We start from the raw sequence: 27,263 nt of genomic DNA, 5'->3' as shown, positions 1-27,263 counted from the left end.
CTAATCACGTTATGTTTCGTTGTGTTCAATTACGTTATATAATATATTTAATATATACATGTTGTTTTGCCATGCCATGTTGTTCATAGTTCGTCATATATAATAATAATAATAATAATAATATATTATATTTTACCTTTTTAGCTTGGAGAACATGTTTATAGTGTGTACTTTGGCATATCATAATTAGCTGTGAATTCGGAGGCTTTGAAAAATCACGCTTTAGTTGGGTTTTGGATTAAAGATGTCCAATTAAATGAAAGAAGAGTTGTATCTTAAAATTGAATTATATAAAGTTTGGTGTAAAGTTAATGCGGACCAGATGTTTTCTGAAAAGCACGTTCGTGATCGACTGAAGTTACTCAGCGACCTCTATGAAATCAGGAGTTGATGCATCATATTTTTCACATTCTACTGCGGTTAATATGACTTAAGTCACTGTAGACATATTAGTATTTATTTTGGGGGGTCATAGAGGTGAAATACCCTAAGCGCTATTTCACAGGTTGTATTCTAAGATAAGAGGGTTGATAAGGCAAGACAAATCCATACTGACGAAAGTAGCTCATTTTGAATCAGCAGTCCGAAAGGTACATATTTCACGGAAACCCGTTCTTCTGAATTTTGAAACAGTAATGGAGTTTTTATGCAGTGCGTTAATCTCCTATTCCAACTCGTAAGTCAAATCAACTAAACATTCATTGCAGAAGCTGTGCACAAGAAGAATGTCATCTTAACGCCATGTATTAACATTACAAAAGAAATATAGCAAATCTACGTTAGAAGACTAATATATCGCAGCAATTATCTGTTTTTCAAGTTTCAGCGAAACCTGCAGGCGTTTTAATACTCGTCGTAAATATTCTCAAGCCGCAAGAAAATGTTTTTAAACAGACGTTCAGAGGTGATTGTGTTTAACATATGTACGCATTGCAAGTTTCAATCTACATCAACAGCATTTTAATGAGGCATACATTGTCTACATTTTAGAATCGTAAATATCCTTAAAGCGTCATCATTGTAGGTGGAAGAATTGTCTAACTTTTAATATTTAGGATGCTACATATTCGATACATTCACGAGAATCTCTCTTTGCGAACACACTGTAATTATTCATAAGAATCGTAAAGATAATATCGGCTACAGTGGGCTAGCGTCAGACTATAACTGGGTTGCAGGCACATGTTGAAATGTGATAATGTGCTTTCCACTCTTCAAGTAAAAGAAGTTTATGTGTATAAAACTACATGTTTTTAAAGTTGTCTGGCTATCAGATTTTCACAACAAAGAGTATTGTTTTCTTACCTTTGGAAAACATTTAGCACATTTTAGCACTTCAGTTTGTCAAAATTATAGAAATTTTTTCTCGCCGTGGATTTGAGGTCACGTCCTGTTATCTACGACTGGAGCAAAATCATTTTTGATAGAAGAATGCAGAGTGAATAAGTTAAGTTGTTAAGATCTGAATGAATTATTGGTATTGTTTTTCTGTGTTTGTTTCTGTGTTTGGACAGAAAAATCGCCTCTTTAAGTTATCAGCTACTATAGATTCCGTAGATCGTTACGTTTGTTGAGTTTAGACGCATGATCGTAGTTAAAGTTGAACATAAATCAATGTTAAGCTCTGTCCTTCAACTGCACTTTCACTTTGCTTCCAGGTATATAATGAAATACACACAGTTCACACGCCACACAAGGTTAAAAGACGGCTTCAAACAAGAAATGGCTAGTTTATTTCTACCATCAGCATCAACATGTGTAAATAATACAACGCCCATCATATTTCACTCAATCAGCCCCATTTTCTTCCGTACAGGTCCAAATGTCTTTCAGAAAACGTTGGATCGAAATAAACTATAGTGGTGAAAGGGTTTAACCACTATGCAACAAACAATGAGGATGCACAAAGTCACGTTCCTCACTAAGATACATGGGGAAATTGCTGTTTACTGATGTATTGCATTCTTAACATCGCACAATAAGCTCACGTTAGATTGGCGTAGAGTATTGATGTAATTTGTATAACGTCCCCTTAGCCTTAGAATGACTGTGTGGACTGAACTAATCGAGCAACCAATCCGATTTTTGTTGCCATTACTATGCCAGTAATGGTACGAAAAGTGAACTAATGGTTAATTTCACACGTCACAGGTTTGTTAACTTAGCAAAACACTTGCATTGTGCACGTACACTTATCTTCAAAACTATTAGCAGCCTAAATGTGGTATTGACCATTACACAAGATGTAACCTTCGGCTGTACAAAAGGAACTAGTACAGTTACCTGAGTACATAAAGATAACTCATCATTGTACAATGTTAATATTTTAAAGTACATAGGCCCGTATTAAAAATGCAATGCGGTGAACTCATTGGTCCATATGAGTAATTTACTACTTCATTCAGCAGATTTCTCCAATCGTTAGCTACCCTCCAAGATCGAATGACCTTTCCTGTTTACATTTTCCTAATCACAGGCATACTACGATAACATATAAAGTGCATGTTGTTTTTCCCATTAACGTAAGTACAACGCATCCTAATTGTTGAATCTGACAAAAGAGCTTAACTTGTATTGTAAATGAATTTCTGTGAGATATACTGAGTATAGTTTGTCGAGTTTCTATATTCCACCTCCTCTGAGCACTTAATATTGCGCTTCTTCACGTTCTATCTGAAGGTTATTAAGTATTCAGGATAAGCTTGCTCGTCATGAAATGTCACATACATATTCGGATTCTGAACATCGTCGGTGCTGGTGTCGTATCGATCTCCACTATTACCGGAGATGAAATCAGGTTCAATCATGTCAGCTCTCCCACGGCAGCTCTTACCGACCAACACCTTCACCTGGAATATAAATCTATTGCCACTGTTATCGGGCGGAGAGTAGTACGGTTTCATTGAATATCCGGATCGCACAGCGAAGTATACACCTTTTCCCTCCCGAGCACCGACTGCAAATACAAATACAAAAAAATGCCGTCAAGGACAGTGTGCTCACATTCAGTTTGAATTGGTCCATTCAAAATTTTTAAACTAGATAGAAAAACAAGAAAAACAAGAATGACAAAAGCAATTAAGGTCTGCAAGTAAGGTACTGGAATTAAAATTTAGGAGCATGAATGTCAACTTCTATAGCAATGGGACAAGCAGATTCTACATACATTTATAAGCAAATGTCCTAAAATAATCAGCCAGAGAAGGCTTGACATATAGAAAAGATGGGAGAGTGGGGAAAATATAATGAACAAAGGGTCAGGTAAAAATAATTCTACCTCATCAATCTTCAAGATCCCCCCATCAAAATATCAAATGTTCCACCCCTTGGTATTGACCATGTTTACCTAAGGGCTACGATGGCCAGATGGCAGGAAATGTTAAAATATGTGAACTACTTACAACCTTGGGGATTTTTTTAATTAATGCCATCAGTGCTATCATTTTAATGTAAATAGCACTTCAATTAGTTACAGATAGTGCAATGTCTTCCACTGTAGGGGTGATTATGACATCTGGAATTATCCTGGATCCAAATTTCTTATCAGTTCTTTTGTGTCTTACACGGAAAAGTTGCAAAAATTGGTCCAAAATGAAAAATTTACCCTCGGCTTTGTTTCTAGATCAAATTTTACCACAAATTGATATCAAATATGACAATATTGTGTTCACAGCTTTCAACATTGTCTCTTCATCTATACAAACCAACACGAAATATCCGCTCAAAAATCAAATTACTTCTTAAAGTTAGAGCCTGTAAGTTGTCCTATGGTAAACGTGCCGTTGCAAATACTGCACCCTCGTTATGGAATCAGCTTCCCCTAGATATTAGACAATATGATAAATAAACTGGTGACTTTTAAGACAAAACTGAAGACCCATCTTTTTAAAGTGGCTTACAATATGTGAGTTTAGCGTTTAAAATTTTGTATACGTATTTTTGACTACATTTTTGCGGGTATTTTATTTCTATTGTCATGTAAAGCGCCTATGAACTTTTAAGGAAATATGGCGCTCTATACATCTTTTATTTATTATTATTGTACTTGGGCCTCAGCCCAAGTACATTTGTTTTCATTCCGTGGGAAAAAACTCTGTAAGGTATAACCATTTCTGGCTGAGACCAGGGAGGGCAAAATGTCTTGGCTTCATCTTTCTTGGCATAATAAATGGCGTAATGATGCTAACTTAATGGAAGTGCTGCTCTCAGCCAGTCATGAATAAGTGAGATGTGAATATAAATGCTTCTCTATCTGAGTTTTTGCCACAAAATCTTCTGAATATAATCAAAATGTGCATCGAAATGCAACAATTAATGCACCCTCCGTTTCCTAAGCGATGGCACGACCCTTGCTACACCCACTGGACGAGCCAAAGTGGGAGGGGTAATTTCAGTTTGGTCGAACAGGAGGGCTCGAGACCAGAATTTAACATTTAAACTTGAAACATGTTTAATCACTGACAAGATGTGGACTAGTGTTAATCAAACTGAAAGTTTGAAAAGGAAAGGTTTTATATCCCGGACACAATGAAAAACATTACGACTGGAAACTGTACCCCCAGTTGAGAATAGTAATGCCCACAGCGATGGAGAACACTTATCCTTGAGCTGAGAAAACCAGACCATCATTTCGAAATAGAGCTGCAGATTCGAGAAGCTCGTTCAAAATAGCTAGGTACACCCCATAAAGGGGTGGTTTCGAGTTTTGAGGGCAAATTTCGCCTCCTTCATATAGAAATCGTACGTTTGTTTTTCCAGGAGAACACACCATTTGACACAAAATTTGCATGTAAAGGGGTCGCCAGTAAGTACGTGGTCAAATCTGGCATAAGAAACAATATGAAATGTTGGGTAAAGCCAGTCCAAAATAAACTGATTTGAACTTTTGTGTTTTGTAATTTATACCACTGCAGTAACATTACCTTTTTTTGACAACATCACACAATGTAATACGTTTTGAAACTGAATACTCCGACGTATTCTGTGTCTCCTTTGCTAAAAAATACGGTATGCCGATTACCATGTAAGGAGATGATGACGTCAAGACAGATTTGTAGTGCGTTTGGTCCTGGATGGTGCACGAAGTTTTGTCGAGGTAGCTTGTGTATTTGTTTCCTAAATGGGAGAGATTAGGGTCGATCTAAACGAAGGCGAAGAATGTTATGATACTCTAAGCGAGCTGAACTCTAACGCGAATGGTTGGATAATTTGGAGGATGTCTAGAACCGGGGTCTAGAATGATCTCGTCTCATTAAGATTATTTGGCGGTCAGTATTGAATTTCAACTGCGTCACAAGTTTGCGAAATGAGTATTCCGTCGAACGGTCAACGAACGATGTTTTAGAAATCTGGAGACATGGCACATCGCATTTTTATTTTAGTATTTTATATTTTACAAAAGATTTAAGAAGCAATGATTTTGTCGAAAATTCTGAAAAAATATAGGAAGATTTGATCGCGAACACATTTTCACTTGGGGTCAACTAGCCCTGCGTACGATGCTGTGTGTTCCGCTACAGCTAATCGCCCCGCTCACCACAGCCCTGCAAAGACCCGTACGTAGGGTCGGTGACTTCAAATCCATTTTGGGACTTCACGTAAAAAGCCAAATTACTGCCGAAATTCAGCGTTCTTGGGCCCAAGTCGTATCCCAGCCTACCTCAGCTACTCGATCGCTTCCAAAAATGACAGTCTTTTATTCACTTCTCGTAAATAACCGTCGATGTCGGCAACTCTCGCTAGCCCTGCGTACGATGCTGTGTGTTAGCTGTAGCACATAGCATCGTACGCAGGGCTAGGGGTCAACCGGATACGCTATTTTGCGGGTTGCGGGCATGAAAAAATGTGGGTTTTTTTTATATCATTTTCGCCCTTCTCACACTTCAGATTAGTTCAACCGCCGATAAAAGCACAATTTTCGAAATCGTTTTCAACGCCGTTTCAAATAATTTTATTGTGGTGAACACGATTATAGTCCTAGGAAACTTTTCAAAGTCACGCTGGATCAAATGCTTGAAGGGGGCATACCGGCATGGAGCGACTATCATACTGCAGGTGCAAGTCATACGTTCATGATATTAGGAGATAAATTATTGAGAGCTGCAGAACACAAACTCATCCAAAAATATTCCTATTAGATCGATTCCTGAAAATAAGGCAACACACCGGCGTGTTTTTCCCACTGAAATTCTCGCGTAAAATGTTAGCAGAATGTCGTTCTCTGAGGTCGCGACCTCGCTTGAACCGAAACGGCAAAGTAAACTAAGTCCTTTGTTGTACGTCTTTTTCTTTTTAAAGATTTCATGAAAAATACACGGCATTTACAATACACATCACTTCTACGCTTTTTTAAGTCAAATCTTTCCTTATGCATTGCATTTAACTAGGCATTGTTTAATTTTCTGTATGAGTTGCCCTGGAACCGAATTGTGAATGGATGCATTACAAAGAATTTACAGCGCTTGTCTTTTTAGTGTGGAGTTTCAGGGTTTGGCACACACGGATTTTTTGTTTGTCACAGCCTAGGTTTACAGTTCGACACAAAGAAATATCAGACGAAAATGCAACATTTTATCCAAGACAGACGACACGTTTTCATTTCTGTCTTCGTCTGAGAATGCCGCACAGTGCAGTGTTGTTGCATGCAAATTTAAGCGAGTTGTTTTAACGGTCACAACTGTCGGTCTGAACAGAAAAGGACCCACGTTTGATCGTCGTATCTTCGTATAGCTATCGCCTTGGAGTAATCTATCGAAATAATGCAAAATACACGGGGAAGAACCTACACCCGTGGAAAGGCAACCAGCAGTGATCTCCGGCAATAAGTAGTTCACGAAATAGAGGAGATAGGTGGTGATCAGGCGACTGGTTTTGTACCTCGTGGGTCGTGGATCATATGTACAAACAGCGAAGAAATTGCCATTGGCAGCAACGACCGTATTATTATTATTAAAAGAAGATTTGGCTACATTTTTGGAAGACCGGTTCAGTAAATCCCCTAGAAACTATCGCCGTGGTCGACAAAGTGTGTTACTGGACGTTGAAGTTGAGTTCATAGAAGCCATCAAATCTGAGAAGCCCTCCGTTAGCGACCGTTCAGTTTTTACGGCCTTGGGGGCCGGCAAAATCTTGTCGCCGGTGTTCAAAAAAATATGGACCCCCTGCATTTTTCGTGAAAAAAGATGACCCCCCTTTGTCAGACGAAAAAATTTGATGACCCCCCCCCCCCCCCCCCATGAAAAATAACCAAAACACATATGTCAAATTTACCCGCACGGTTTGGATTTGAACTCCGGTACGCGGCGCACTTTATTCGTGTAGCAGAGGTGCCAGTGCACAAACTTCTTAGCCACATCCATGCAAACGTCTGTTAATTAGGAATCGTGGTACGAGTCCAAAGGGTTGTGTAAAATTGTCTGCTTTTTCCCCTGACTTGGACTTGGTACTGGACTCATGCTTGTTTATTGCAATGAGTTCAATCTGTGCCTGCCTATCTGCGCCGCTGCTCTCAGAGAGCAAAGTTGGCGGAAACAAGTTTTCATGTGGAAGTTTTGATGAACACTGAATACACAGGTGGTTTCCGTTATGGAAGTCAAACCTGGCTACACTGAGTGAGTGTTACCCTTCAGGGTACAATACAAATAAATGTTTAGTCAATTTCATAACAAATAGTTTCAATTTTTGCATTTAGGCTATTTTAATATTCCCGGTAAAAATCACGCCCTTCAGTGCAAATCACATCCCTTGATGTTAAATGGAATAGCCTTCCGGTGTGTTTGACCGAGACTGCGAAGGTTTGAACCAATCATACGCCTGTATCGGGAAAGATTACTGTCACTCTTAGGTAAAAGTTCTGCTACAGTGTTATAGCTCCGTAACATTCTGCATGATAAGAGAACGTGCGGCAATCGACGCATCCTTTGATGTTATGTGTCGGAGTACAACAACTTGTACGTTACAGTCAAGAAACCCGTGTGTGCCAAACCCTGAAACTCCACACTAAAAAGACAAGCGCTGTACTTCCTATGGCCTGATACTAGAAATGTAACAATTTTCATTCCGCGGTATTAGTGGCGACATTTCCGAGGCGCGATTTTTTTTTGTCAGTCTGGTATTACGTATATTTCTCACTCACATCCATGGCAAGAAAGAAAAGTGATTCAGATCCCTAATTATTTGTAATGGCCAGGCAGCTCGGAATAAATAAATTGGTCCTCGGAATCGCCGCTTTTAGTTTAGCAGATTTTGATTTTTTTCAGAAACATATTTTCACCCATTTGGTTTGGTCTGTTATAGCATCTTTAGTCCAAAAAATCAAGTTTACAGCATTGATGTTTTCAACAGCCTTCAAATATACAGTATTACGTTAAAATACACCATATAGTAGTGTTTCATTAATTTTAACCATCTTGACCTGATGGTGAAATATGGACTTCGCAGGAAAAGGGATACTGTACGATAGACCTGATCATCATTATTTATAATAGACACATTCTAAAGGTTTTATTTCTTATATACTAAATGCCATATTACATATATTAGAAATCTAGCCATAATTCTAAAAACCCGCAGCCCGTAGCCCGCAACCCGCACTTTAGCAGACACCGGGGTCAACATGGGGTCGCAGCCATGTTGCCTCAAAACTTATTTCTGTCTGCACTCAAAACTCAAAAATGTCGGATATGAACCTGAAAAATCGATGCAATTTCGTCAAATTCGGCGAAATTTCAGCCTATAGACAAAATTTCATCTAGGTAAGGTAAATTTACTGAAATTTGATAGACAAATAATCCTGAGCTTGAACGTGACAGCTCGCCTTCTCCGGGAAGTCAAGTATCCAGCTGCCCATACACAGTTGCCCATATGGCCAGGTTTATGAGATTGTTTTCAAGCGAGCGAGCCAATAGAGCTAGAGGTCTGATTTTTGGTATATAGGAATAACTTAGCAATACAATTATTTTGACAAAATGTCACGTGACCTCAATAACCTTTGACCTCAAATAGATATATTTGTCCACAACTCAGTAACCACAAGTGCTACACCCTTCATATTTGGTATGATGGGACACCTTATGACACCACATATTGTACCTCATTAATTATGCGCATATCTAATTCTGAGCAAGCCAATAGAGCTGGATATCCGATTTTTGGTATGTAGGGATAACTATAGGGTAGAAATCTAAATATGCCCATCTAAATATTAGACATCTACCATCGAGAACAAAAGAAATTTGCTGTAATTTGAATATTTAAGGAGTTTAAGCAATTTTCACTATAAATAAAGAACCCCTGCCTCAAACTCCACAAAAGTTGCTAGACATATTTTGCCGTTGTCATGCCATTGCTTCGTTTAATAACCAGTTAATCAAATGCCTAATTGACAGGAGGAAATTCAAGACCATATTTGAATAGTAGTATATATTGTCCTCAAAATTACTCTATCACGGCCCAAGTACTCATTGCCTTCAGCAATACTGCCTTGTTATTTTTATCATTATTATGTTGGAATTTCACCTAAAAGTATAATTTCACTTTTCATGGTGCAAGTTGTCTACAGGTAACTGCTAAATAATTTCCCTGACAGACCTTGCTACATCTCTAATATGTAAGTAATAGGAACTGTTCATTGCCCTCAGTGAGCTTGATTTACAATAAGACAAGCCTCAGAGTTGCCAAGTCAAGATGTTTATGTGACAGATAATTATACTTTTGTTCACATTTACAGTTAAATGACTTTAGAGAATGAAATCATGCAGCGAATCATTTTTATCTTCCAGAATATTTCTGAACACCTTAACTGCTTTTTGACGTGAGGGATATGTTTGAAAATTAAGTGACCCCCTCCCCACCCTCTGAGCTGTTTGAAAAATATATGACCCCCCCCCTTTGCAGCTTTCAAATTTAAGGTGACCCCCTGGATTTTGCCCGCCCACCCCTGGCTGTAATAACTGAACGCTCCCTTATTTAGGTATTCCCATCTGAAAGATCGAACGTCGGATATGTATCGCATGAGACTGAGCATTTTTAGCTCACGTGTTCACACACATGAGCTAATGTCGCAGCGATGTCTGTCTCTCTATGTGTCTGAGTGTCTGTCTGTCTGTCTGTGGGCCGGATATCTCAAAAGTGGCTATTCAGATCAGAGTCAAATCTGGTACATAGATTTAGTTTGCTAATGGCAAGAACTGATTAGGTTTTGGTGGCTGTGACCTTCTTACTTTTGCTCATTTGTGTAATTGATGATTTTAGAAAAAGCAGATATACATTGAGAACGACAGCACACAATTTGATGAGATTTGCTACAAATACTGATTACACCTAGAAATATCAGCCATGAAAGGTATTAAGGGGTGACATGAAAGATAATTGCTTATTTGCATATTTCATGAACTTTCAAAATTTGGGATATATATCTGAATTGACTTGATCAAAATTGACGAAACTTGATATGCATATCGAGGACACTAAAACTTAACATTATTGAAAGTCATTAAACATGGTTTTACTTCAGCCAATTCCTAATTTGCATATTTAATGAACTTTCCTAATAAGGGATATATAGCTAAATTGACCAGACCAAAGTTAATGAAACTTGCTATGTACATTAAAGATACTATGATATAATATTATTGAAAGTCATTCAACTTTTTTCACTTCAGTTAAGTCCTAATTTGGATATTTAATGAACTTTCCTAATACAAGATATTTATCTGAATTGCTGGACGAAAGTTGATGAAACTTGCTATGTACATTGATGATACTTTGATACAATATTATTGAAATTTACCAAGCATTTTTACTTCAGCACATTCCCGCTTTGCATATTTAATGAACTTTCTCATTAAGGATATATATTTCATTGACTTCACCTAAGTTGACGAAATTTGCTATGTATAGTAAAGTTACTATGCTACAACATTAATTAGAGTCATTAACTTTTTTTCTTCAGCAAATTCCTAATTTGCATATATAATGAACTTTCCTAATTGAGGATATATATCTTGATCAACTTGACCAAAGTTGAGGAAACTTGCTATGTGCATTGAAGATACTTTGATGCAACACAATTCAAAGTCATCAAGCATTTTTTATTTCCACCAATTCCTAATTTGCATATTCAATGAACTTTCCTAATTAGGGATATATATCTGGATTCACAATACAATGACAGCAGTCAAAGAAATTTAGTATTTTTAGTTCAGCTAATTACATATCTGTATAATTAGTGACCTTTGTAATAATTCTGTGGTGAATATTGTTCATGATGTTGATCTGTAACACTTTCATAGAAGTTGAAAACATGTGGCAAAAGTTAACATTTACACATAACTGCAATATAGAAATATACATACCAAATATGAGCTAATGAAACACGGTTATAACTAGGGATTACGTTGAAAGATGCTTACAATATCCAACAACAACACATGCAGATAACAAAAGTGACAGTGCAAGTATGGCAAAGTGTCAAAAGTACTGAGGAATTTCTAAAACGAATATTAAAAGGTCTTAACCTGTGTTTTCAAAATACTAATTATTAAATTTATTGCCCCTAAATTTCCCTGCCAGATAACTTTATTGATTTCCGCATTAACCCTCTATGCTGCTTTTATGGCCCGTTTTAAGCATAAACAGAATGATCTCTAGTCCAATCAGAATAACGCATACTGGCTTGATGTAATATAATAAAGGCCAATGTGTGGGTCAAACCGTGCATAATACGTTGGTCTCATTTTACGCCAGTGCAGATGAAAGTCATGTTTATTGATATTTTATCCATGACGAATCACACGGTGTGTGTAGATGTTTGTATTCGGCCAACTCACCTGCTGTTCCTGCATACGATCTATTGAAACCACTCTTGGTAATGTGTCCGACGCTATCTGGTTTTGTTCCATGGTACAACCTGCGTTGGTTTCGGCTGCAAGTCGTAGAAAACAATATGATACACTTTCAGGTGGTAACTCTGCGATCGGGTAGTTTTTGATAATGGTGACAATTTTTGCTTTTGAATGTTGTAGGTAACTACACTCAGTGTGAAAGTTTTCGGACATTTAATGATATGCTGTACTCATTTCGCTCCGTATTGATAGTGTTTTACAAGTCATGTGACCGCATATTAAGTCAGGTGACACTGCTGTCCCGTTTTGGATAGTTTGTTTTGGTAGAAGCTATTTCGGGCACTAAAACCTTGGCGAAGTTAGCCAGACCGTACGATTCAAGGTGCCGAAAGCAACACGTACACAGCCCATGTACTGTAGGTAAACGCAACACAGGTCGAAATATTGTTGACTCGTCGTCCATGGATTAAACGTAACTAATTATCACGAAATATTACATACAGTTTTCTAAAAAAAACGAAATTGAAAATCGAGGGTTTGAAGTTTCAAATTATCAAAGCCCCTAATAACATTCCAAATACGACGTCCAATTACTGCAGTCCGATTACTACACACTCGACATGGGGTCAAAAATTTGGGAACTTTGACCAACTAAATACCGCTTCCATCGTGTTAACATTTTGAGGATAAACACAATAAAGTTTCAAAATGTATGGTAACAAGCCATCGTTGATGAAACAGTCCCCACTTGTTAATGGGTACTTTAATTACAAGTCCTCGGAGAGGATAGAGTCCTCTTCATTAATTAGGTCTGTGATAAAAATACTGCGATAAAGATGGGGCTTTATAGCCAAGAATGAGTTCCATGGTGGTGAAAACATAAAACCAATGCAGGGCGCCATCCTAATTAAAAAAGGTCATTAAATGAGTCAATAAGTAATCTTAACACTGAGAGATTTTCACTGGTACCATATTTCATAAAGTTTGATGCAGTGCTTCTGGACATTAACCCTAAAAACAAAAATTCATTACGTAAATGCAAACTAGCAATTAATTTCAATGATACCACTAAGTGTCATTGAATTGTATTTACAACATTAGGAGATCAACATCTGTACCAAGTTTCATCAAATTTGACGCAGTATTTGCGGATATATCTCTCTAATTAGGAAAGTTCATTACACATGCAATTTCAAATTTATTAACGTGACACTGATAATTGTCTTTTTCACTGCTAAAGCAATGTCAGCCTAACATCTGTTCCAAGTTTCATGAAATTTGATGCAATATTTCTTGACATATCAGCCTTATACCGAAAATTCAGTAATTGACATGATATTGTTACATGCCGTGAAACAAATTGATGTGCATATGTATGACACAGGTCATTGTCCTTGTACCAACTTTGAATGATACTGGTGGAAATATGTTTGATTTATGGCTCTGTACATGAGAAAATCGTAACAAAATGACCACCACGCAGCCATATTTGATCTTACCGTCTAAAAAACCAACATGCATATGTATGGCATAAGTCAATGTCCTTGTACCAACTTTGCATAAAATCGGTTGACACTTGCCAGAGTTATGGCTCTCGACATGAAAAAATCCATAACGAAATGGCCACCTGGCATGTGGCCATATTGGATCATGTCGTGAAACAAATCATCGTACATATGTATAATATTAGTCAATGTCCTTTTACCAACTTTGAATAAAATCGCTTGATACATGTCTGCATTATGGTTCCGGACATGAAAAAATCGTAAGAAAATGGTCGCCACACAGCCATATTCCCATCGTAAAACAAATCAATGTGCATATGCATGACATAGGTCAATGTCCTTGTACCAACTTTGAATAAAATCGGTTGAGACGTGCCTGTGTTAAGGCGAAGGGTATGAAAAAATTGTAACAAAATGACCGCCATGCGGCCATATAGGATCATATCATGAAACAAACTGACGTGCATATGTATGACATAGGTCAACGTCCTTGTACCAACTTTGAATAAAATCGGTTGAGACATGCTTGAGTTATGGCTCAGGACATGAAAAAATTATAACAAAATGCTGCCATGTGGCCATATTGGATCATGTCATGAAACAAATTGACACGCATATGTATGGCATAGGTCAATGTCCTTGTACCAACTTTGAATAAAATCGGTTGAGACGTGACTGAGTTATGGCTCAGGACATGAAAAAATTTTTAACAAAATGGCTGCCATGTGGCCATGTTGGATTATATAATGAAACAAATCGACGTGCATATGTATGACATAGGTCAATGTCCTTGTACCAACTTTGAATAAAATCGGTTGAGGTGTGCCTGAGTCATGGCTCCGTACATGAAAAATCGTAACAAAATGGCCGCACGGCGGCCATATTGGATCGCATCACAATACAAATCAACTTGCATATGTATGACATATGAAGTAATCCTTGTACCAAGTTTGAATGAAATCAATCCAGGCATTCCTGAGTTATCTGCGTGAACAGACGGACAGACGGACGGACAGACACACGGACACACGGACATGACCGAACCTATAGGTCCCCCCGGATGGTGTCCGTGGGGACTAAAAAAAATTTGCAGTGCTCGTCATCTATATAATGGCTTTAGGCGAAATTCACTACCCTGTCCAAAAACTGTCACACTGAGTGTAGCCTGATGGCAGGACAGGAGCTTGACATTACTGTAAGACTGCCGGTTTTGGAACACTCCCCCCCCATGCACCCATACTCTCTAAGCCTCCATTTCACCCAGGAGGCTCACAAACGCAACTCTCACCAAAACCGAAACTCTCGCTGAAAATGGGGATAAAGAAAAAGTTGAATTTACTAAATTCGGGCACAATTGTGAGAACACCCCCTCTTTATGCCTCCATTTCACCTAGGATGACTCACCAACTGCTGGGTGAGACCCAACACGCAACTCTTACCGAAAATTTGGGACAAAGAAAAAGTTTAAACTCAGGGTTGAATTTTGAGAACACCCTCCATATACTCCCTAAGCCCATTTCACACAGGAGGGCTCCTAACACCATCTGGGTACTGGATCAAACTTTTTTCCAAAAAAATTATATAGAGACCCCCTCAATGTACGATTGAAGATACAAAGAAGGCGTGGGAGACTAACACAGAAAAGGTAGAAGTGGCGCTGCGCAGCCCTGTCGAAATGTTTGGACACATTGCTGGCAAGCAGGTCAAGGTGTGGGGCTTTGACAGGATGGGAGCCGTGAGGCCTTCGGAATGTGCTCTCACCACAGAGCCTGGGCTCTGCAAACGTGTGCCACTATTTTGCAACAAAAGGCCTGGCCACGATCCCAGAGGACACATGCTGGGCCTTCCTGCAAGAAGGCCCACAGAAAAATGATTGTTACCTCCACTGGCTGCTAGCGAGTGATGAAACCCAGCTAGATGCGCCTCAGGATCGGAGAGAGCATGGCCATCCACAACAGAGGAGGCAAAGATATTCACTGGAACCCCTCCGTGTCCTACAAATCCTTCCCCCTCCGTATCCTGGCAACACCTAGCATTATAAGGCCCTGCATATAGGTGAAGAGTGTATTGAGCCGCCGGCGTCTATGTATGGAGGCAGAAAAGTTTCAATTTGGTAGGTCAGCCGCGACAACCACTGGTGCAAATTGAGGGGTGATATTCCTTTTTTTCAGAGACTTCAAAGAAATGAGCGACTTACTTGCCTCTATTATCTTGCCTCTAGGGACAACAATATCAAGATATGTTGTACCTGGAAGGCTTGTTAGGCACCACTGGCCTCAAGGCCATACCTCCAATATCGTGTTGATAAGCAAGGTTCAAGGCTTTCCCCATGGTCCTTTTTTTCTTTGCTCTTTCCACACCCTTGATGTCTTTGATGTCTGAAAGAGCGAAATTCTGTGGATCCACAGGTGGTGTCTCTACGCCGGCGCCTATCTATATGGGGGCTGAACATCTTTATTACTTCATCCTTCAGAAGTTGTGGGAACTATTTGACATCCACCTTGATGCAATTGATGGGAACTGTCCAGCCAGTGATGAACGACAGTTTGTCGGTCATTTCTTGATTAGCCGTCTGCAGATGGAGGGCAGTTTCACCTGTTGATATCAACCTAAACACAGATTCTGTTGCAATATTGAACAGAAGGCTGTGCCACTACTGCTGTGACTGCAATACCAGTCACCGCTGTTGATAATGCACCTAAGTTCATTGTTCAAATTCATTATTGTTTTGCCTGGAGCCAGTTTTGGGTGTAGAAGTATCTGGGTGAGAAGGCGGCAAACATCGTGGATAGGTCTTGGCAGGTATGGTCGAAGATCCTGTAGTTTTGACAGCTTATCGTTTCTCCTTACCTATCTGGGAGAGGGGGTGGGAGCATCGACCCTTCTGAAGGCTGGATCCAGGCCATCTTTGGTTTGGTATTTGGTCCGCCTTTGAGGATTCTTCTCTATAGGAAACAAACCTGAGTGGAGCATCCAGTGGGTTAGTTGTCATCTTTGTTCTTCACATTAATGATTGCCTTCTTGTTTCTGAGAGCTGCTGGTAGTGGGATGTAAGAGCTGCCTCTCAGGGGCTGGTATTGAGTGATGTCAACCAGAGGATGGTAACTCTATCAACCACCTCGCCTGAGCCCCTATATGTCCACTTTTTTAACTTCTTCAGGAGAGTGGGGAAGACCCTGTCAAGCGTCTTGTCAAATTCTCTGGTCTTTAGGATTACCTCTTAACTGTTGCTGAACACGGGCTATGAGTAATCTGAGTTACCATGTGGTTTGTCTAGTCTCAGGTGGACCCTCACTGACAACTGGAACTTCAGGCCCCAGGTCCCGAACCTCTTTGGAAATGTTTGATAGGGGGATTTTCGAACAGCTTTCACTCTCGTCCAAATTTTTATTTCTGTTAATACACCTTACTACGCCCTGTATCTAAAATGCCTCTGGTCACCATTCCTCGGAGTAGGCTTTTTTCCTGCTCCTGAAAGCCTCCACTGAAGACACATTAACTTATAAGCTCATTACATCGTACGAAAATGAGCCAGACTTCATAAAACTGTATCCACAGCAGTTTTTATGTTTTCGACACGTATGTCAAGAATTATCAACCATACTGCATTATAACAATAAATGATGCAGTGTGCATGTGTCATCCATCAATGTTTAACATTGTAAATATTCTGCGACTGAGAATTATGGATTTCTAATAAATGAAAAGTAAACAAAACAAACATACCCATTGGGATATTTCTGGTCCATGGCTCTCTTCCTCAGTGAGTAAATCTGATATTGAAGTTTGTGTTGTATACGCTCAATTTGCATCACTGTTGGGTTGATTCCGTCCGACTTCGTCAAGAACCCGTTTTCGACAAGTTTATACTCTTGAGATCCTTTGTTCAGAGCTACCAGATGGGGCTCCTGGGGGTCGTGTTTGGTGGGGAACTTGTCCCACTTCTCGGGAAATCTTATGCCTGCAGAAGGTTACAGCAAGTGTTTTACTGTCGGTGTTTGCTTTTTTCAGTGTCATGACATTTGGATAGCTAAATGTTTTTAAAGTACAATGTTTTAGCAGAAGAATATTGTGAAGTTAACACAAAGAAACGAAAAGGAGACAAAGGTTCGGCCAAAATCCAGGGGTGATGGCACAACCCATCATCGTCACCACCTTACCCCTGAGGCCACTCGCAGATTTGCTTGGCCCCAGGGGTGGGCACCATGTTATCAGGGGATGCATGTACTGCCAAAGCCAGGGTGATAGGGCATGGTAGAAGCCTGGAAGGCAGTCTAGGGTCTCTCACGGGATCCAACTGCACATCGGGCAGCATGCTACCAGGCGCACTGCAGACCCATGACAGTAATCTCATGGAACTTTATTGTTTAGTTGTCCAAATATGAAATAAGTTGTAGTTCTCTTTATTTGTTAGCTACTACCCAGCATGCAGCAAGGTTACACTTTTTTTTGGTTGTTTGTTTGTTTGTTTTTGTTTTGTTGTTATGGTGGAGGGTAAGTGGGAGTTTTACTATGTGAACTTGGGCGTGGTAAAAGCTAAAGTGACAGGATGTGGTGGTACAGATATGCGAATGGATGATGAGTCATAGGAGATGACACAAGTAGATTAGATAGCAACGAATGGGGAAAGGAAGCAGGTAGAGATTGGGTTATGTCTACGGTACATGTAGCAAGTGATAAGGTGAAGCAATGTGTGTGGCCTGCATGGGTCAGTTGTCCTGGCCTTGGTCTCCGCGTCTCTTTCCAACGTTAACCATGATTACAGCAAAGCCATAATCACCCACTAATAAATAAATAAGGTTAGTGATCGTTAGAATCTATCAATTTAGTAGGCCTATGTATTGAAGTTCTGACAATTGAGTTAAAAATCAAAACACTATTTTTGAGCTATTTCAGTGCTGTCCCTTTAAATATAAAAGGCAGAATGTGGTTATTTTAAACACAATATCTACTAATACAATGATTTATGAGATTTATATATCATTTGTTAAAATTCAGTATATTGAGCTCACGACACCAAACTTGGTCGACTTACAGAACATGGAGGAAAGTGCTAAATGCTTTAGCAGCTTCTGACCAGAAAGCCAGTCTGGTGATCTTTTTTCCGTTTTGCTTATTTTTCTCTGCACTAATTTATTTTTCAAAGACAAAAATATCAGAAAAATTGTCGAATGAAATGTTAAGTGGCTTACTCACCCTTAGGCCGCGTTCAAAAAAAGTGGTGAGGGCGGGGGCTGGAGGAATTCAGGGGGGGATTTGAAAATGTTTGGGGTAGTTGGAGGGGGGGGACTTGAAAGTTTTGCTCTGCCTATAGGGGGGGGGGACCTGAAAATATTTTTGACTCCCAACATTTTGATGTCGTCCAATTGTTCTAATGTTAATAATAATTAAACAAAATCAAAACCGTTTTGTCAAATTTTATGTCTTTAATCTCGAAAAAGTCTACAAATGTATTAATGCCATTAAATTTTCGTAGAACAAGTTGGCCTTGTAACGGGGCAGGAGCTGCAACTGTTGATAATTTTTCAATATTTCTATGCAATGTATCAAACACAGTTTCTTGATGTCTCTCTACAGCATGCTGAAAAACACAATATTCAGTTTGTCAACAAAGCCGTTTGTTTAAATATTGGTGATAATTAAATGATGCAAATGCACGGTACACGTAGGCTGTGTTGGCAAGCTGAGTACTGGATAGCTCAACATTCTGTAGGGAGTAGAACAAGAACACAATTGTATAAACTGAACAAAAATATTGTCAAAATAAAAAGTTAATACAACTACTGCTCTGCTACTACATACTGGCAGTGACAGTGATACATGTAGCTCTGACTCTGATGTAGTTTAAGAAGAGTTTTGGTCATAGGACACTCAATTGACAGTGACACACACATCTACTTATACACATAGAAGACTAGGGGACTAACAGTTACCATGGATGTTTGAATTCTGGCATATGAGAACAATCAAATATTAGAGAAAAAAAGATGGGGTCACCATATTTGATCTTATACAAATGTACAATGAAAAGTCAGTTTTTCTAAAATCACTTAAAATCAATATATAATACAATTCATTTCAAGTTCATGCAGTGAATGAAATTTTCACATCTCATTGTACCAATAACACAAAAGTAAAACTTTGAACAGTAAAGACTCTAATTTAAATGGAAAAATGTGTGACTAAATGGAATCTTTTATTTTTTATCAAATTTGCCATTATTACACCCAAACTTTCTGAGATTAAAACATTAATTTCATGGAATATTTTAACCTTCCCGTATTGTCAATTTTGTAAAACTTTTTATAAGTGGCATCTAAGTTGTATATGTCTTGTACTTTTGAAAAAAAAATGTTGGTAGGCCACTGTGCTCATTTTTTCACAATTTGGTTAAACGTAGCTAGGAATACACAATTTTCATACTCTCTCATGATTGTCATTTTGTGTGCTTTTCAGCTGGTGCCATTGAACTGGCCAGAGTTGGATAAACTCAAGTCGGCTTAGACTGAGAAATCCAAAAAGTTCACTGATGCATTTAAAAATAAATCAATTTAAGAACTTGCCCTAGGTATATGGCTCTACAACCTGCTGATGAGAGATAGTGTTGAACATTTGCGTGCAGAACGACACATTACATGTTTTTTTTTTACTCTGTGTGCATTCCTAATAAATATGTGGCTATATGGTAATTTGGGGGGGACTTGAAAATTTTTGAGGGTATCGAGGGGGGGACTTGAAAATTTTTGAGGGTATTGAGGGGGGGGATCTGAAAAAAAAAAGATTTCAATCGCGATTCCTCCAGCCCCCCTAACCATTTTTTTTGAACGCGGCCTTACCCAACATTGGTGCACGTAACACTTGGACACTGGTACAGTATTTTCTTTCAGGAACCTTTTTTCGTTTCATCGCCATTGTATGCCCACACTAATTTCTGTTTATAGCTGAAAGCTTTCTACCCTAATAACGACTGAAGTAACGCTGCCGAATTGCATTTTTACCTGAATCATCTGGAGCTTTACGTTCAAGTTTGAACGTTCTGTGCCGTCTCAGGTCTGTTTCTTTCATAGTTTCGAAGTCGACCCGATAAGCTGGCGATAAATCCTCTGCCATTAGGTAAATAGCTTTTTCTCCTGCCATCCTGGCGGTCTCCAAGTCATAATTCCACATTGTGTCAAACTCTCTTTTCTGCTGACCATCGTGATAAAACCTATGTCGGGAAAGCAGTCATGTGGCAAGCGCGATTAGCTACATGCCAGTCACTCGTTACACATTTCGTGTACACGCTTGAGTAGAGAATCCTGCAGCTGTAACTTGTGAAGTAAGTTGTAGTTTTTATAAAATAGGATTTCTTTTTTATAATTCTTAACAAACTGTTTAGTTTTCAACTTATCAATATTATCGTTGCGAACTGACTTCTGGTATGAACTAGACGGCCATGTTCAAGTTTGCATGACTAATATTTTACACTTCAGTCTTCTTTAAGCCCCTGTCACACCTTGACGATTTAGCCAGCGTAGGCCAACGTATCAAAACTTCTCTAAAACGCTGGCATATGCTGAATTTAACGATGTACTTTTCAACTTTGGGCCTATACATAGCGAATTCAGAGATATCTGGACGTCTACATAACGTATTAGCAACTTATATAGAAGGTTTCAAAAGCTTATACAGAACTTATACCAATGAATGCTTAGTGTATTGCCGGTGGTCACAACTTATGCCTAACGACAGCCTAACTTATACCCTACGATGGTCTTGCTTATGCCCAACGATATTTTAACTTATGCATAGCGTGCGGCAAGGTGATGCAAAGTCAGGGCCAGCTTCATGCCAGGTTCAAGCGGATCCATGTAGAATGTGTGCTGCTTGGTTATCCTTTGACCCACTCTAGCTAGCAGCTCGTCGAACATCGCTGGGGCATGCGCAGGAACTTTGTTAGCTCTATAACGAGGACCATGCATCATTCATGAAGGATGCATGGTCTTCGTTACGGAGTTCCACATAAGCTGGTCAAACATGCCAAACTGCCGTCGCTACTCGATCCATGGTCTAACCAAGTTCCTTCTCCTCCGTTCGCCTTTTCTTCTCCTGGCTCCATTGGCACGCAACTGGTACAGTGTCAAATCGGTGAGGTCATGCTGATATTGGAGGAGAGCTAGTTAGTATTCTCGTCTCAGCCTTGCTGGATCCAGCATCTCTCGGAAGACATAGACATCTGGTCACCATGGAGTCTTGAGGAGTACTGATGGGTTCCTCCTGTGAAACCCTTTTTCATATACCCATTCGCCCAAACACTGCCGACACGTCATTGTACGACAGCTGCAAGTTAGAAACACGTCAGTAAGTTCTGTGGTCGTCCGGAACACGTCAAATACGTCTACATACGTCAATAAGCGTTGGAAGTAAGTTCGATGTAGGTTCCAAGCACGTTACTCAAAGGTTGAAAATATGTTTTGGGTATGCTAGACAATTATCTCGACGCATTTCGACTTATAAGTAACTTACAAGTAACGTGTGTGAATGTGTGTCAACGAGCGCACAACTTATGGCCCGCGCGTGCGGGACTATGAGCCATTCGCTGGTATACGTCGAAAAGTTTTGCGCATGCACAAAATTTTTCGACAACCTCGCCGTACTACGACGTATACCAGCGTGTTTCAGCGTGCTTTAGCGTGCTCTTAACTTATACAAAACTTATCCATAACGTATCCGACGTACGCCAGCATATTCGCCAAATTGTTCGTACTTCGGCATACGGTGGCTAAATCGTCAAGGTGTGACAGAGCTTTTAGGGAGAAAGGACAATGTACATAATTTGGGGAAATTAAAATAATGAAAAGATGGTTGAAAGTTACAGCTACACTCCCTCTATGATGGTCGTCCGTATCCATCCAATGACGCCAGAATGCGCCTCGGGGATAGGCAATTTTTAGGTTGCGTTCTTTTGTACTGGCCTGCAGTGTTTAAAACTCATTTGTTATATAATTTTCAGAGAGAAATGTTTTGTGAAAATCCATTGCGGCCATTAAAAATGTTTCATTACATTGGATTAACTTGTCCTCGCATAGAAAAAAACCGCACGATTCCTTCAGGAAAAGCGTGAGCAAAGGAATACAATTTTTTATCTATGGGGCGCGCAGTATTTAAATAGTGTTGTAAGGGTGCGAATGACTTATTAGAGTGTTGAGATCTGCTCATGAATATTTGTGCCATAATATACTCACCACTTAACTGTCTTCTTCATCTCTGCGGCCCATGAATACTTTTCAAGCCAGGTGTTGATTTGTGTCTTGTACTTTTCAACATCAATCTTCAGACCTCGAAGATGGAGGGCTTTCCTGGCTGATCCAAATCCAAAGAAACCAAGAATTCCTGGCGAGTGGGCGTGAAAATTATTGTTATGTACATTTCGATATGTGAGAGCACAGGACGCTGAGCTGAGAGCAAACATGATGTTGTGTTATTCAAATATGAAGTAGCGCTGGCTGCCAGTCATTCTAATCATCGAGTTATGATAAGCCATCGTAGAGTCCCTTGAAAGTTAGAAAGAGTAAAAGCACTGTATCGTTTGTGACAGTGCTATGTGATGCTAAGAATGTGCAAACATGTATAACATCTACACTGGATCAGTTCAAAATATTTTTACTGTAAAATTGCTCATACCAAATTCAAGGTAAGATCTGGCATTTTTTCAAAATTTGGTTTATTTTACTCTACACGTTGTGGAACTTGAAAATCGAATGATTATTGAGTACCAGGCCGTTTGAATTTGAGTCTGTATATTAGAAACATGTCCATAACCTCAACAGATATTTGAAACTAAGAAATAATGACGTTAGTACTATCACCATTACCTTTTTTGTCTAACGTCACAGTGACGTTGTTATGGGAACCAATGGCTTGTACGCGCTTCAAATCACAATCATCGAGTTGTGATACGAGATCGTTATCAATCTTATCTTCAATCACTTCTTCCTCGAGGAGCTTCTTCACTTCCTCTTCGGCCTGACTCAAGTCTCTGTCATTATCGGCAAAGATGGAGATCGTGACTTCCGGTTTACCTTTATTTATTTACAGAAATTAAGAAATGGATTTGTGTGAGCCGAACTGGATATACTTGCGCGCTGGTAGTTATGATGTGCAGTGCTGTGTTTTGACATTGCACATGGTGACTATCAACATTCTGAGTTAGTAATAGGATTTAATGGAATATAATACAATGTTGATCTGCAAATTAAACATATTTCATGATCACATTTTACACAGGGCGTTAAAGGCATATGAGCTGTAACTTTTGGCATTATTTTCATGATTTTATATTTAGATTTAAATTAATTCATAGAAATGTTCTTACTCAGAGATGTTTACTCAAGTATAATTATCCACTGAGTGGGACTGCATGGGGAGGTTTCAGCAAGACAAATAATAAACGGGTGCCACACCCAAATATGGCCGCCTCCATACAACTACATGAAAAACAGCCTAAATGGTGTATGTACACATTTGAATCTTTACAAATGCAACATGGTGCAACCTACCTACACTTTGACAAAAAATTCTCCATTTTTCACATAACATGGCAAGAATTTGAAAATGGCGGGAAATTTAAAATGAACAAAAATCTGTTCAATTTCTTGCCTATTCTGCCACAAGCAAACATTATTGAGGCATAATTAATGATTATATCGTTAAATTTATAGATTACAATGATTATCTGAGGATATTGGAGATACCTTGAGGTTGGACAAATTTTGCAGAGTTGCAGCTCATGGGCCTTTAAATTCTTCATGTCAGCCTTTGTTCTAACAATGATAACAACTTCTGAAAATGGGCGTGGCTCAATCTGAACATCGGGCTAGAACATTGACTATAAATCCAGCACAGGCAAAGCTGCCAATACTTCCGCGAGTAATATACATCACTGGGGCCACTTTTATCTAAGGCGTACAAATTGTTAATTGTAGGAATGCACAGCGCTGGGTATAAGGCGATTGTTCTTTCCTTTTCTGTTCATAGATCATGTGATGCATACTTAAAGTAGAAGGCACAGTCTACTTCAAATAGTTTTACAATGTTGAATTACACAGGCTTCCGGTTTCGCCGATTATTCATAACATAAAATGAAGTTAGGTGATGTAACATGCATTGATCAAGCTAACTACATTATTGTGAATAATTATGCGTTTGATCATCAATTCCTCTAAGATTAATTACTTATCTCATTCATATATTTTCTGATAATATTGTACTAAAATCAGAGAAAAGAATTGTATACCGTGATATTGAGGAGATTGGAATCCTCCACCATGACCTCTGTTCCTTTGGCTATTTCCTTGCACTGGCCTGTTGCCCAGTACTTGTCCGAGTTTTCTGGCATAATCTGTAACCATGCTGTCCTGGAAAATTACAATCTTCACTGATGTCAATGACCTCGGGCTGCACCTAGAAAAGCGTTTGACGCCCTCTATAATACCACCAGCAGACTCATCCACAGACAATCCATAGTAACCTGAGACAATAACGTGTCGAGTGATAAATGGCATATCATATGGCCAAATAGGTGGTTTGCACGTTCTGTGTTTTGTCAATCATGAAGGGGGTTGTGAAAATTCCAAATGACATTTTCAAAGTAAATTTATGAATTTCTCATTGATAGAAAAGGGGAATTTCATTTATTTTTTTACTTACCTGTTCCTATTGCTGGCAATGCGATGGAATTGAAGTTATAATTTTCACCCAGAGTTAAACAGCTTTCAACAGCATCCGCCAAATCCACGGCACTTGGGCATATCATATGTACGACAGTATTTGCGTGACGCAAGTTTCCGCCACCTAATCGAAAATGGAATCAGAGTGTTTCTGTCAATATTCCACAGAACTGTTTTCTGGGAAGTCTTTTCGAGTAGCCTCTGAAATGCGACAGAATAGTGAGGGCAGTGATTTTCTTGACTGTCACCTGTTCTGATGACGTGTTTTCTCCGAAACTGTACTCCTAAAATGGCAATTGTATGTTTTCTAAAATTTAGCTGGTCTTCTTTGTATAGATGACCCATCTCTGTAAACATGTTTTGCATTGTTTCTGCAGTGACTTGGGCGCCACCGTGACAGGTAAACGGGTTCAAATCAATAAATCTTTTGACATAACCTAACCAACTATGCTCCCCCTGGAGCAGCCAACTCGCTGAAATGCTCAGGTCAAACAAAATGACCCACCCTACACATGCATGATATCAAACTGAAAGATTCGAGAAGTGGCAACTTGAATATTTTATCAGCCACGGCAAACAGAGAGATCAACAAGGAGTTGAGTGAATATACTCACCAGTTACAATTGGACCATATTGTAGGTTATTTTTTTGGTCGTCGTACTCATCTTCAATTCTGCTTCCAGCAGCTTTGATAATGGCACGCCCAACTTGTCCTTGTTCTGCAGAATAAAATACAATAGTTATAAGTAGTGCTTCAGGAGGATTGGGGTTCGTTCTTTAAATGATATTTTAATCAGGATTTCAGAACTGGTTGTACTTGCCTAGATTTGGGGCCACGGGATTAACAATGGCATCAACTCCCTCTTTGGTCAGATCACCTCCTCTTATATCGAGGGAAACGTTGCCAAATTTGGCATGTTTTTCTTCTTTATCTGCGTTTGCATAATAATAAAATGAGACTATATAGTTAAATGCACAAACTAATAGAAAGGCGATTAATAATAACAGATAGGGCGATGAGCCTTGTGAACTTGTAAATGTCTTTTAAAACTTAGTGTCCCAACTAAGTAAGTACTAAATATATTTATCATGACCATTATTGAGATACGCTCTCGATATTTTCAAATGACAACTTGAATTTGTTTCATATTGACAGCTCGCCTGTCGGTATGGGCTAATCATTGCAGTTTATATATTATGCAGTGGGTAGAATTTAATGAAATTGCTTTATTTAGTATGACATCACTTACATGATATATGACTTTGGACGTGAGATCCGCTGTCCATATGACTAGCTAACTCACGATTGAATGCATCCACACTTTCTGAATCAAAGACTATGAAACGAATATCCTGCAACAGAAGCGATTCAAAGAACAGCAAATATAACCAACGTCACCCTCTGAGAACTAAAATGCAAAATCGATATGTGTTACATGTCATGGCCGTTATTTCATTCCCGAGTTCTTTGCATCGCTCTCTGTTTATATAGACCTGTATGTTTGCAAGTTCATGTGAGAAATATAGTCGGTTTGGGTAACATTATCAAGTCATTGTCGCCATGGTTTGCCCTGGTGTGCGTTTCAATTTCTAGTTTTAAATGACCATGGCAAAAAGGTACACACAAATCTTAAAATGTTATCACTATATGAACATCGTTGTTATGTATTTGTGAGGAAGCTAAGTTCAATCTTGTCATTTCAGAGGCCAAATGACACTAATGTCCTCTTCCAGATTCCAAAGACATCTTTTAAATTTGGAATGAGAAAACGTCTGGAAACCTGTACGATCCCATCGGCAATCTGGTTTTAAAGCAGTTTCTCACCTTAAGGCTGGCGTTAGGATTTTTCCGTGCGAAAGTCAAGGCTTCCCGGAACATGATTTCGGCTGCCTGGTTGTGTGGGAATCGCAGAAAACCTGTTCCAAGACTCGGAAATGCTATGGAAGTGAAGTTTCCCTTGTTCGCTTTGTAAAGTGCTGACATGAAAACACTACTGAGTATCTGAAAGTTAATGGAAATTTCGAAATTTTTATTATAAAGTATTCGTAATATACGATATCATATTTGTTCAGTTTTTAAATATTACTTTTATTTTTGTTTGCATATTTTGTCTTTTAGTGTCTTCATTCATTCATTTATATTGGGTCAGAAAGCCGTATTGTTGTTGTTGTTGTTGTTGTTGTTGTTGTTGTTGTAAGTGGTGTTT

General features: G+C 39.0%; 1 protein-coding gene across 3 annotated transcripts in view; it reads right to left on the bottom strand.

Moving 5' to 3' along the window:
- Positions 1-1,698: 1,698 nt before the first annotated feature.
- LOC139147824 (protein mono-ADP-ribosyltransferase PARP14-like) overlaps positions 1,699-27,263 on the bottom strand; it is a 33,157-nt gene continuing 7,592 nt past the window's right edge. Inside the window, exons 10-21 of one of the 3 annotated variants that reach the window (XM_070719033.1) lie at positions 26,882-27,058; positions 26,307-26,409; positions 25,878-25,988; positions 25,671-25,775; positions 25,037-25,180; positions 24,624-24,857; positions 23,203-23,409; positions 22,573-22,720; positions 20,347-20,555; positions 17,075-17,309; positions 11,829-11,923; positions 1,699-2,956 (exon numbers count right to left, since the gene is read on the bottom strand). In XM_070719033.1, the coding sequence (XP_070575134.1) occupies positions 2,670-2,956; positions 11,829-11,923; positions 17,075-17,309; positions 20,347-20,555; positions 22,573-22,720; positions 23,203-23,409; positions 24,624-24,857; positions 25,037-25,180; positions 25,671-25,775; positions 25,878-25,988; positions 26,307-26,409; positions 26,882-27,058 (2,055 nt within the window). In that variant the 3' untranslated portion in view covers positions 1,699-2,669. Of the gene's footprint in view, positions 2,957-11,828; positions 11,924-17,074; positions 17,310-20,346; positions 20,556-21,456; positions 21,668-22,572; positions 22,721-23,202; positions 23,410-24,623; positions 24,858-25,036; positions 25,181-25,670; positions 25,776-25,877; positions 25,989-26,306; positions 26,410-26,881; positions 27,059-27,263 lie in introns of those variants that run through there. The other 2 variants (XM_070719034.1, XM_070719035.1) reach the window with 2 other exon arrangements.

The sequence above is a fragment of the Ptychodera flava genome, chromosome 13, assembly GCF_041260155.1.
Source record: "Ptychodera flava strain L36383 chromosome 13, AS_Pfla_20210202, whole genome shotgun sequence".
NCBI classification, from domain to species: Eukaryota; Metazoa; Hemichordata; class Enteropneusta; family Ptychoderidae; genus Ptychodera; species Ptychodera flava.
This window is presented reverse-complemented; position numbering and strand designations above follow the sequence as displayed.